Source organism: Cherax quadricarinatus, chromosome 33 (genome assembly GCF_038502225.1).
Source record: "Cherax quadricarinatus isolate ZL_2023a chromosome 33, ASM3850222v1, whole genome shotgun sequence".
In the NCBI taxonomy this organism is placed as follows: domain Eukaryota; kingdom Metazoa; phylum Arthropoda; class Malacostraca; order Decapoda; family Parastacidae; genus Cherax; species Cherax quadricarinatus.
In genome coordinates, this window is record NC_091324.1 from 11,234,293 (window position 1) to 11,246,969 (window position 12,677).

A 12,677-nucleotide genomic window follows, 5' to 3' on the forward strand; every position below is an offset into this window, starting at 1 on the left:
ACACTGCGGCCTACAGCCATATTATTACCATCGACAGACCATGTTCACTGAGTTTAATCGTTTCTAACAACTACCTTTAACCCTTTGACTGTTGAAACTCCTAATCCTGAAGTGTCTCTGGGTGTTGAAAAATATATAAATATGAAAATGTTAAGATTATTTTTCTGAGTGTTTTAGTCAAAAAAAACAAAAAAATTTTGCCATCAGTACTTACCAAGATATAGAGGCGCGAAGTTGGCAGAAAATGAGCCGCGTATGGCAACAGCGGCGACTGCTGCTCACCCGGTAAACTTTGGTTTACTTGTATTCGAAGGTTTCTTGTTTTCATTTTTATTTTTTCACATAACTTATGTGGCCTGTGAGACCAAAGTATGGTGCAATGTTCATACATACATTCGTTGAATGTAACACAATTATAGCAAAAACACTAGTATCATCATATTGTTTTGTAAACACAAACAATATAAAAAATTGTTTATTATGATTGTTCTATACATATGAACAATCACTGGACACTTTCCTAGAACTGCTGCAGCTTGTGGAATTCTTTGAAACATAGGTGTATGCACAATGGTGTTTTACACTCCTCACACACAAAATGAGTGTGTCTGCATTTTTGTGGGCATTTTGTGGTATGTGCACAGTCATAACACCTCTTCTGAGCATTTTTCTTGAAAGCAGTAGCAGGCCTCAGACGAGATGGCATGTGTTGGTAATTTCGCAGGCGTTGGTCTATTGCAAGTGTTGTTCCTTGGTACTTGAATATTATTTGTCTGATAACTGACAAACAAAATTCACCATACAGTGGACCCCCGGTTAACGATATTTTTTCACTCCAGAAGTATGTTCAGGTGCCAGTACTGACCGAATTTGTTCCCATAAGAAATATTGTGAAGTAGATTAGTCCATTTCAGACCCCCAAACATACACGTACAAACGCACTTACATAAATACACTTACATAATTGGTCACATTCGGAGGTAATCGTTATGCGGGGGTCCACTGTATTTGGGTTTGTTGTTGGTCTTCAAGTTATACATATTATAAGCATTCAGCATGGAAATGTCAAGAAGATGGAAAAAAGAATTTTATGTACCACTTATAACTCTTGCGAACACAATCAGCAAACCCAATCTGCATGTCACATTTGTCCACTAAGCACATATTAAGGTTGTAATCCATCACAGCTGCAGGTTTTACAATGGGTTCATTGGTCTCTATTCTGCTTGCCACTGTCTACCATTTTGTGTTGGTGAACTGTTATCAACAGTGTGACATCATGTTTGTCCTGCCACCAAAATGCCATGATGTCATTGGCAGCAAACACCTGATCATCATCTCTACGAGTGCCAGCATCGAACCTAGACATATGCTTACAATTTCCATGCACTGTGCCACGCACATCTGTCATGTTCACTCGCAAGAAATCACTGAGTAAAGGGCTTGTGTACCAGTTGTCAGTGTATAAAATATGCCCCTTACCAAGATTTGGCTCCATCATTCTTCTAACCACATCACCAGAGATACCCAGTAACTTCCTGGTATCTTGCAATGTTTTACTGCCAGTGTACACAATTATATCCAAAACCAGACCACTTTTGCAATCACACAGTACAAATAACTTTATACCAAAGTGTTTCCTCTTGCTTGGTATGTACTGCTTGAATGACAGTTTGCCTTTGAACAAAATCAAAGACTCATCAATAACAAGCTCCCAGAAGGGATAAAAATACATACAGCACTTTTGTTTCAGGTACATAAACACATTTCTGATCTTATATAACCTGTCGCTTGTGTCAGGCCTTGTTTTGTCTGAAAAGTGTAGCATATGTAACAGCAGCACAAATCTATTCACGGGTATAATGTCACCAAAAGCTGGGGTTGAAATCAGGCAGTCTGTCAACCAGTATGTGTTGATACTGTGCTTATACACATGTGGCATAAGCATTATTGTGGCAAAGAACAGATACATCTCTGCCACAGTTGTGTCCGTCCACTGGTGTAGGCATGATCTTGGTGAAAGAACTTTGTTTATCATGGTGTACTCAAAGTAAGTATTGCTTTCCCTGACAATAATGTCCATCAGGGGTTCATCAAAGAATAACTGAAAGCATTCCAGTTCAGTAGCCTTGTTCCCATGTGTACATGATGTCCACATTCCACTTTGTGTTTCATCAAAGTGATGGGGATTGGAAACAAAATTGTCACCTTGCTGCCAATCCCAGATGCGGTCTGCTGGTGGGTACTGGATATTTACAGGTTGTGGTTGTGGATGTTGTGGGAGTGTGGGGTTGGTTGAGGCTGGCTGTGGCTGTGCTGAGTTAGCATCATGAGTAGTAGCGTGGCCCACTGCTGGTGCCAAGTGACTCATGCCACCACCACTACCGCCACCACCACTACCGCCACCACCACTACTGCCACCACCACTACCGCCACCACCACTACCACCACCACCACCTGCTGCCCTAAGCATATCATTCATCCCCATTGTAACAATATCGTCATCTTCACTATCAGTTCGTGGTGTAGGGCCACGGGATGTACTCCGAGATTTACTCATTCCCCTTGGAACAACATATGACACACTACCAGAACGCATGCTATGTCGTATATACTGCTGCTTCACTGGAGAATATTCGCCCTCACTGTCGCAACTAGAACTGCTTTCAATAGTTTTGAAATCACTATCACTATCACTTTCACTGCTCACACCTGAGTCTTGTACAAGGGCAAATAGTTTCCTCTTTCGTCCTGGTACAGGTGAACGTGAATGAGATGGCCTAGCACCAGAGGTGGAAGGTTGAGGGTCATCTGGATTTTCATCATTAATTACGTTATCCTGGGCACTGCTTTCGGTCACACCCACTCTAAAACCATGAAATTCACTTTTACTGGCACTTCCATCACTGGTGGTGCATTCCCACAATGCACTACTGAGTCCCCGATTTTTTTTTCACAGGGTGCACACCCACCAATCAGACCCATTCTCTCTCATGTAGGCCTACCAGCTTTCTCCTGCTTGATTTGAAGCTGCTAGAATTTATGCATATAAATACGTCAAACACGGTGGCTCGTAAGACGTATATATACGACTGAAACAGTCAAAGGGTTAATGCTATCATAAACAAAGGGAGAAGTAAGGAATAATTCATGCCGAGAATTGTAAACAAAAGCTTATGTATTAAGGATGGTTACTGGGCCAATGCAGATTCATAGTTTTCTCTAATACTGGATCAGAGAAAACGTAATGTTTACCCTTCACCGCATATAAACATTACATTTTTATATGCTGTGTAACGTGTTTCTTACATAATTTAAGAAAATATCACAGATGGATTAATGAAAATGTCTATATTAAACTAAAATAAGACATTTAATGTACCCAAGTGATTATTATTACATACTACAGGTCTGCCATCACTAATTTCGGCTAGCATAATTTCAAATTTCCAGGGTAGTCACATCAACCTGCTGGTACTGTCTGGTGACACTACTTGCTGCATAAGTCATTCCAATTTCTTTTTCTCCATTTATTGTTATAACCTGCTTACTTTAGCCCTAGCCATGATTCCAAGGAATAAAAGAAATGCTTCTCGTTGTATAAAGCACCTACACAGTACACTGTCCATTAAAGATAAGGTCGTTTTGAAGCCACTGTCAGTTGCCATGAGCTCAGTCTCGTGATGCAGGGAAATATGCTTTATTATTATGCTAATATCAACACTACGGCTTATTTGCCTATCACAACTGATCTAACATGACATAATAAACAATATAAATAACATAAGAACATGTTAAATACTCCAGAATTAGTAATAGTTGGCATAATACCAAGTAGTTCGATGGAGGTATGAAGAGGACATGGGGTACAAGTACCATTCTCCTATCCATCTTGGGGGCTTATATTAGAGAAAACAGAGTAGTATAGCACAGGGCTAACTGTGATACACTCATACTGCACCATAAAGCTATTTTCTCTAAACAGATTATCACACACAACAACGTGTGTGTAGAGAACCTAGGGTAACCCAAAAAAGTTAGACAAAGTGGGTTATTTCTAGTATCTGGCTTGGGCTAGCCATATATTATTTTTGGTAAATATTTGATTCCCAGCAAGGGTAGGAACACTGGGCGTCTTTCTTTACACCTGCTGTCTATGTTCACCCATCAGTAAATGGGTACCTGGTGGTTAACGCTCTCGCTTCACACGGCGAGGGCCTGGGTTCGATTCCCAGCCAGAGTAGAAACATTGGGCGTGTTTCTTTCCACCTGTTGTCTATGTTCCCCATCAGTAAAATGGGTACCTGGGTGTTAGTCGACTGGTGTGGGTCGCATCCTGGGACACTGACCTAATTTGCCCGAGATGCTCAGCATAACAAGTGGCTTTCTATGTAGTAGTATGTCATTGTTGTCAGCTAGGACTGTATACCATATACATGTACTTGTAGTAAATAAAGATTATTATTATTACTATTATTATTATAGTAGACTGGTGTGGGTCTTATACTGGGACACTGACCTAATTTGAATGAAATGCTAAGTATAACATGGGGCTTTCTATATACAGTAGTAGTACATCACTGATGCCAGCTAGGCCTGTATACCATGTATATGTACTTGTAGTAAATACATTATTATATTATAATTATTTTTTTTTCTGTTTGTTGGGCTATCTTATTGAAACTCAGGCAATATATGATGGAAAGACGCTTAACATACACCAAAAATTAAAGAAATCAGACCATAAATAACGGAGTTCACTTCTCAGCCATTAGCGGCCCCACAGCAGTATATTTTCGTATGGTATTTATTGTTGTATACTCGTTTTCTTTGGTCTCATTTCATATAATGCAAGATATATTACAGAAATAGATATGATTTTGATTGCTTTCACAATGAAAAGTACACTGAAATTGAGCTCAAAGTAGTGGAAATGTTCTATTCTTTAGCGATGTTCAAGAGTAAAGAAATGACGTCGCTGTCCAATACCTGTCTGCCTGCCAGTCCAAATTCCAATACGCGGTGACTTCCATTGCACACACTGCAAGGCTCCAGGTGGACATCAACCAAATCTTTCAATGGGCTGCAGAAAACAATATGAAGTTCAACGATGAGAAATTTCAATTACTCCGGTATGGTAAGCGTGAGGAAATTAAAACTTCATCAGAGTATAAAACAAATTCCAACCACACAAAAGAGTGAAAAACTAACGTCAAAGACCTGGGAGTGATCATGTAGGAGGATCTCACCTTCAAGAACCAAAACATTGTATCAATCGCATCTGCTAGAAAAATGACATGATGGATAATGAGAACCTTTAAAACTAAGGATGCCAAGCCCATGATGACAATCTTCAGGTCGCTTGTTCTATCTAGGCTGGAATGTTGCTGCACACTAACAGCACCTTTCAAGGCAGGTGAAATTGCTGACCTAGAAAATGTACTGAGAACCTTCAGGGCACGCATAACTGAGATAAAACACCTCAATTACTGGGAGCGCTTGAAGTTCCTGAACCTGTGCTCCCTGGAATGCAGGCAGGAGAGATACATGATTATATACACCTGGAAAATCCTAGAGGGACTAGTACCAAACTTGCACATGAAAATCACTCCCTACGAAAGCAAAAGACTCGGCAGACGATGCAACATCCCCCAATGAAAAGCAGGGGTGTCACTAGCACGTTAAGAGACAACACAATAAGTGTCAAGGGCCCAAGACACTTCAACTGCCTCCCAGCATATATAAGGGGGATTACCAATAGACCCCTGGCTGTCTTCAAGCAGGCACTGGACAAGCACCTAAAGTCGGTACCTGACCAGCCAGGCTGTGGTTCGTACGTTGGATTGCATGCAGTCAGCAGTAACAGCCTGGTTGATCAGGCCCTGATCCACCATGGGGCCTGGTCACAGACCAGGCCATGGGGGCACTGACCCCCAGAACTCTCTCCAGGTAAACTCCAGGCAGTCAAGAATGGGATGACATTATTTATACAATTATTACAATAATGCACTAGTCTGCATAACAGTAAATCTTCTATATTTTGTGTGAATAAAATTCCAAATGGTAAGCAAGAGTAATATAAGAGGGGCCTGGAGATGCGACTAATAAACAGAGAAAAATGTTATTTTAGTGCCAGGAATGTCTGCATTGTTTATTCTGGACCCTATTTTGAAACTAGCATCTTTTGAAATTTGTGTGAAATTGGCCAAATTGCCAATTTCTGACCACTTTATTGGGTAGCTGAAATAGGTGAATGGGTGGTTTCTTGTACTTAGTAAACAGAATAGAAGTAAGCAAGTAAGTTTATTCAGGTACATATACACAAATACAGTTACACAGATTATCGTACATAGCAGTGTATGTATAGAGAACCTAGGATAACCCAAAAAAGTCGAAGTGAGTTATTTCCAGTACCTGGTTTGGGCTTGCCATATATGATTTTTGGTAAATATTTCTTTTCTCAACTGTTTGTTGGGCTATCTTATCAGTGCTTGGGCAATGTACGATGGAAAGATGCTTCTTAACATACACAAAAAAAAAAAGAAAAAAAAAAAAAAAACGGACGTTAAATAAGGGATTTCACTTCTCAGCCATTAGCTACCTCTTTGAAGTATACTTTCATGTGGTTTTTATAGTTGTATTCTCTTTTTTTGGTCTCATTTGACAGAATGGAAGATATATTACAGAAATAGATATGATTTTGATTGGTTTCACAACTAAAAGTACCTTGAAACTGAACTCAAAGCAGCAGAAATGTTCGATTTTTGCCAATGTTAAATGAACTTTCTTGTTTAAGTCAAGCTGGTTAATTATATTAAGTGAATTTTAACCTAGCCACTCTGCAATCCGGAAAACTCAGTAATCTGGCAAACTACAGGTCCCAATGATGCTGGATTTGTGATCGTGGACCTGTATTAGTATTACTGTACTATGGCGTTAGGACTAGAGGGACACACTGAGTGAACGAGCAACAAAGGCATGTTTATATGCTATGTAACGTGTTTCTTACGTAATTTTGAAGAAAATACCATAGATCTGGAGTTTACCTGGAGAGAGTTCCGGGGGTCAACGCCCCCGCGGCCCGGTCTGAGACCAGGCCTCCTGGTGGATCAGAGCCTGATCAACCAGGCTGTTGCTGCTGGCTGCACGCAAACCAACATACGAGCCACAGCCCGGCTGATCCGGAACTGACTTTAGGTGCTTGTCCAGTGCCAGCTTGAAGACTGCCAGGGGTCTGTTGGTAATCCCCCTTATGTGTGCTGGGAGGCAGTTGAACAGTCTCGGGCCCCTGACACTTATTGTATGGTCTCTTAACGTGCTAGTGACACCCCTGCTTTTCATTGGGGGGATGGTGCATCGTCTGCCAAGTCTTTTGCTTTCGTAATGAGTGATTTTCGTGTGCAAGTTCGGTACTAGTCCCTCTAGGATTTTCCAGGTGTATATAATCATGTATCTCTCCCTCCTGCGTTCCAGGGAATACAGGTTTAGGAACCTCAAGCGCTCCCAATAATTGAGGTGTTTTATCTCCGTTATGCGCGCCGTGAAAGTTCTCTGTACATTTTCTAGGTCGGCAATTTCACCTGCCTTGAAAGGTGCTGTTAGTGTGCAGCAATATTCCAGCCTAGATAGAACAAGTGACCTGAAGAGTGTCATCATGGGCTTGGCCTCCCTAGTTTTGAAGGTTCTCATTATCCATCCTGTCATTTTTCTAGCAGATGCGATTGATACAATGTTATGGTCCTTGAAGGTGAGATCCTCCGACATGATCACTCCCAGGTCTTTGACGTTGGTGTTTCGCTCTATTTTGTGGCCAGAATTTGTTTTGTACTCTGATGAAGATTTAATTTCCTCATGTTTACCATATCTGAGTAATTGAAATTTCTCATCGTTGAACTTCATATTGTTTTCTGCAGCCCACTGAAAGATTTGGTTGATGTCTGCCTGGAGCTTTGCAGTGTCTGCAATGGAAGACACTGTCATGCAGATTCGGGTGTCATCTGCAAAGGAAGACACGGTGCTGTGGCTGACATCCTTGTCTATGTCGGATATAAGGATGAGGAACAAGATGGGAGCGAGTACTGTGCCTTGTGGAACAGAGCTTTTCACCGTAGCTGCCTCGGACTTTACTCTGTTGACGACTACTCTCTGTGTTCTGTTAGTGAGGAAATTATAGATCCATCGACCGACTTTTCCTGTTATTCCTTTAGCACGCATTTTGTGCGCTATTACGCCATGGTCACACTTGTCGAAGGCTTTTGCAAAGTCTGTATATATTACATCTGCATTCTTTTTGTCTTCTAGTGCATTTAGGACCTTGTCGTAGTGGTCCAATAGTTGAGACAGACAGGAGCGACCTGTTCTAAACCCATGTTGCCCTGGGTTGTGTAACTGATGGGTTTCTAGATGCGTGGTGATCTTGCTTCTTAGGACCCTTTCAAAGATTTTTATGATATGGGATGTTAGTGCTATTGGTCTGTAGTTCTTTGCTGTTGCTTTACTGCCCCCTTTGTGGAGTGGGGCTATGTCTGTTGTTTTTAGTAACTGTGGGACGACCCCCGTGTCCATGCTCCCTCTCCATAGGATGGAAAAGGCTCGTGATAGGGGCTTCTTGCAGTTCTTGATGAACACAGAGTTCCATGAGTCTGGCCCTGGGGCAGAGTGCATGGGCATGTCATTTATCGCCTGTTCGAAGTCATTTGGCGTCAGGATAACATCGGATAGGCTTGTGTTAATCAAATTTTGTGGCTCTCTCATAAAAAATTCATTTTGATCTTCGACTCTCAGTCTGGTTAGCGGCTTGCTAAAAACTGAGTCATATTGGGACTTGAGTAGCTCACTCATTTCCTTGCTGTCATCTGTGTAGGACCCATCTTGTTTAAGTAGGGGCCCAATACTGGACGTTGTTCTCGATTTTGATTTGGCATAGGAGAAGAAATACTTTGGGTTTCTTTCGATTTCATTTATGGCTTTTAGTTCTTCCCGCGATTCCTGACTCCTAAAGGATTCTTTTAGCTTAAGTTCGATGCTTGCTATTTCTCTGACCAGTGTCTCCCTACGCATTTCAGATATATTGACCTCTTTTAGCCGCTCTGTTATTCTTTTCCGTCGCCTGTAAAGGGAGCGCCTGTCTCTTTCTGTTTTACATCTACTCCTCCTTTTTCTTAGAGGAATAAGCCTTGTGCATACATCGAGTGCCACCGAGTTAATCTGTTCTAGGCATAAGTTGGGGTCTGTGTTGCTTAGTATATCTTCCCAGCTTATATCGGTTAGGACTTGGTTTACTTGGTCCCACTTTATGTTTTTGTTATTGAAGTTGAATTTGGTGAATGCTCCCTCGTGACTAATCTCATTATGTCGGTCTGGGGCTCCGCGCATACATGACTGAACCTCAATTATGTTGTGATCTGAGTATATTGTTTTTGATATGGTGATATTTCTTATCAGATCATCATTGTTAGTGAAGATGAGGTCTAGTGTATTCTCCAGTCTAGTAGGCTCTATTATTTGCTGGTTTAAATTGAATTTTGTGCAGAGATTTAAAAGCTCGCGTGAGTGTGAGTTTTCATCAGAGCTGCCTCCTGGTGTTATTACTGCAACAATATTATTTGCTATATTCCTCCATTTTAGGTGCCTTAAGTTGAAATCCCCCAGGAGCAAGATGTTGGGTGCAGGAGCTGGAAGGTTTTCCAGACAGTGGTCAATTTTTAACAGCTGTTCCTGGAATTGCTGGGATGTTGCATCCGGAGGCTTGTAGACTATCACAATGACTAGGTTTTGGTTCTCGACCTTTACTGCTAAAACTTCCACTACATCATTTGAGGCATTTAGCAGTTCTGTGCAAACAAGTGACTCTGCAATGTACAGGCCAACCCCCCCCTTTTGCCTGTTCACTCTGTCACATCTGTATAGGTTGTAACCTGGGATCCATATTTCGTTGTCCAAGTGATCCTTTATGTGGGTCTCAGTGAAAGCCGCGAACATTGCCTTTGCCTCTGCAAGCAGTCCACGGATGAAAGGTATTTTGTTGTTTGTTGCTGGCTTTAGACCCTGTATATTTGCAAAGAAGAATGTTATCGGACTGGTGGTATTGTTGGTACTGGGGGGGGATTTTTTTTCCGGCATTAGTATCTGTATCTGTTGGTTTGGAGTGGAGGCCAAACCAACAGATACAGATACTAATGCCGGAAAAAAAAAAATCCCCCCCCAGTACCAACAATACCACCAGTCCGATAACATTCATGTATACATGTATTAACCTAAAATAAGGCATTTAATGTACCCGAGAGTGAGTCACGAACGTATGAGCAGCCCAGGCACACACGTCCTAACCTAACCCAACCTAACTGGGCTAATCTAGGGGGAAGGGGGAGACATGGATCTGCTTTGCATGGGTCAGTAGGCCTGCTGCAGTGTTCCTTTTTCTTATGTTCTTGTGTACTACACGATCAGAAAGAGCAAAAAGTGATGATGTTTCCAGTTATTTTACACAACCCCTCCCCTCCCCCCCCAAAAAAAAAACTGAGATGTATATAAGACTGAGATTTGTTTAGATTTTTAACCCAGAGGGTTAGCCACCCAGAATAACCCAAGAAAGTCAAGGCATCATAAAACAGGCAGGAAGCTGAATTTCTTGTTTTGTTGAGGACAAGTTTTAAATCTTTAGTAGAGACCTAATGAATGAAAAAATCATGGTTCTTTTGAATCCTGAGGGAAGGGGGGACCATGACTATGGGACAATGATGGAATATATATATAATAGTGGGGGAGTGCTAAATCCATAGGATTATACAGCGCACGTTGGGGGGGAAGGTATTCAGGCCTAATTCAGGTAAGTGGAACACAGATCCAATTCCCTAGATCAAGAGCCCCTCACCAGCGTCAATGAACCTTCCCTGAGGGGGGGGGGGAATAATATAGTTTAAAAAAATAATGTATAAAGCATTCCTTTGAAAATGTACAATGCTGTCAACAAACATTAATTTTAGGCATAAATTACTTTTATAATTGTGGGAAGAAGCACTAAGCCCAAAATGGGTATAAAGTTTTATATTTACGGGGAAAGCACTAAACCCCTAGCGGCCATAAAATTCTAGGGAATGGGAAACAATCAGGTTTAATCCAAGGATGGAGTGGCCATAGGTCCAATTCCTTGGATCAAGATCCCCTCACTGGAATCAAGGAACCTTTATTGGCTAGAACAATATATTTGTATTGGGGACCGGCCTTTGCAAACACAACTGAGCATTAGTGCTTAATCAAGTAGTGCTATTTTGTATTGAAAGAGCATCTTACCAGTCAAACTTTCCTATTTGATCTTCATAAAGGCCATATGTAGCTGAGAAAGACGTAAGACAGAATAATAGCCAGTACAGGTGTGCTGCCATGGCTCCTGTCAGTAGTAAAGCGTCATCTGCACAAGCAAATATCCGCCTCATGTTGTCTAGTATTTTATCGTATATTTCCTTGTAAAGTATTTACTTAGGGTAAAAAATGATTTTAACGTTAATATATATCTAAAATATAAGTGTCTACTAATGCAAATTTATATTATGTGAGTTGAGAATTCGTAGGTAAAGAAAATTATATCTATAAAATAATACGGAATTTATGTTCGTCAACCTCTGTCGACTGCTATTTTTGAGAAAAATAATTGTCAAAAAATTATTATTTCTTTGTTTTATTAAGTAGGTAAGTAAGTAAGTAAGTAAGTAAGTAAATAAGTAAGTCAGTAAGTTTATTCATGTTAACACAAATACAGTTACATATATTATACATAGCAACATATGTGTAAAGAACCTGGGATAACCCAAAAAAGTCAAAGTGACTTATTTCCATTGGGGTCCTTTTACCTTATTTAATTTGTTTATTTATTTATATTTTTTATTTGGATATGATACATAGTTGTACAAAGAAATATAGTGATTGGGTGTACATGCCAAAAGCCCCTTGTATGCAGAGCATTATGGGCAGGCTTATTTTTATAATATAAATGAGATAATATCTTATTATTACACTATAAAGGAGATATACTAGGAATATGGGAAGATTGCGTGTGTTAGCTAAAAAAAATAAAAATTCATTCTTCTCCCTTTCAGTCGGTACATTCATTAGGCACCTTTTGGCTCTCTTCTTGAAGTGGTTCATGCTATGACTGGCTTTGACATGTGCGGGCAGTCTGTTCCAATCCTTTATTGCTGTACAATAAAACGTGTTTGAAACCTGGTCACTAACTGTGGGTACTACAAAGTTGTGCTCTCTTACCCTAGTACTATGATTGCTCCGGTTCCCAGCCTTGACAAAATTGGAGCAAGATATTCTGGATACTGTTTGTGAGCAATTTTATAAACTTGATTTATAAAATTGTTCTACTCTGTCTTCCACATTCATCATATCCAATTGTTGTAACTCATCCTGGCCTACATGTTCTCTTGGACCCAGGTCCAGGATGAATCTTACCATTTTGTTCTGGGTGATTTGTAGTCTATCTTTCTTTTTTTTTTTTTGTCAAGGCAGAATACCATGAAGAGCAAGCGTAGTCCATAAGACATTGTATAAGGGCTAGACATAGGGTCCTGCGAGCCTCAGTTGGTAGACACTGTGCTTGTCTATACAGGAACTTCAATAGCTGATATAATTATATTGTGCGGTTACCATTATAAAAAATGTTTTACTAGGTT

The 12,677-nt window shown here is 40.6% G+C and overlaps 1 protein-coding gene across 1 annotated transcript in view; it reads right to left on the reverse strand.

Annotated features, from left to right (window-relative positions):
- Window positions 1–11,423, reverse strand: part of EMC1 (ER membrane protein complex subunit 1) — an 85,342-nt gene extending 73,919 nt beyond the window's left edge. Inside the window, 1 exon segment of the mRNA XM_070090793.1 lies at window positions 11,293–11,423. Within this exon segment, the coding sequence (XP_069946894.1) occupies window positions 11,293–11,384 (92 nt within the window). The 5' untranslated portion in view covers window positions 11,385–11,423.
- Window positions 11,424–12,677: the final 1,254 nt, after the last annotated feature.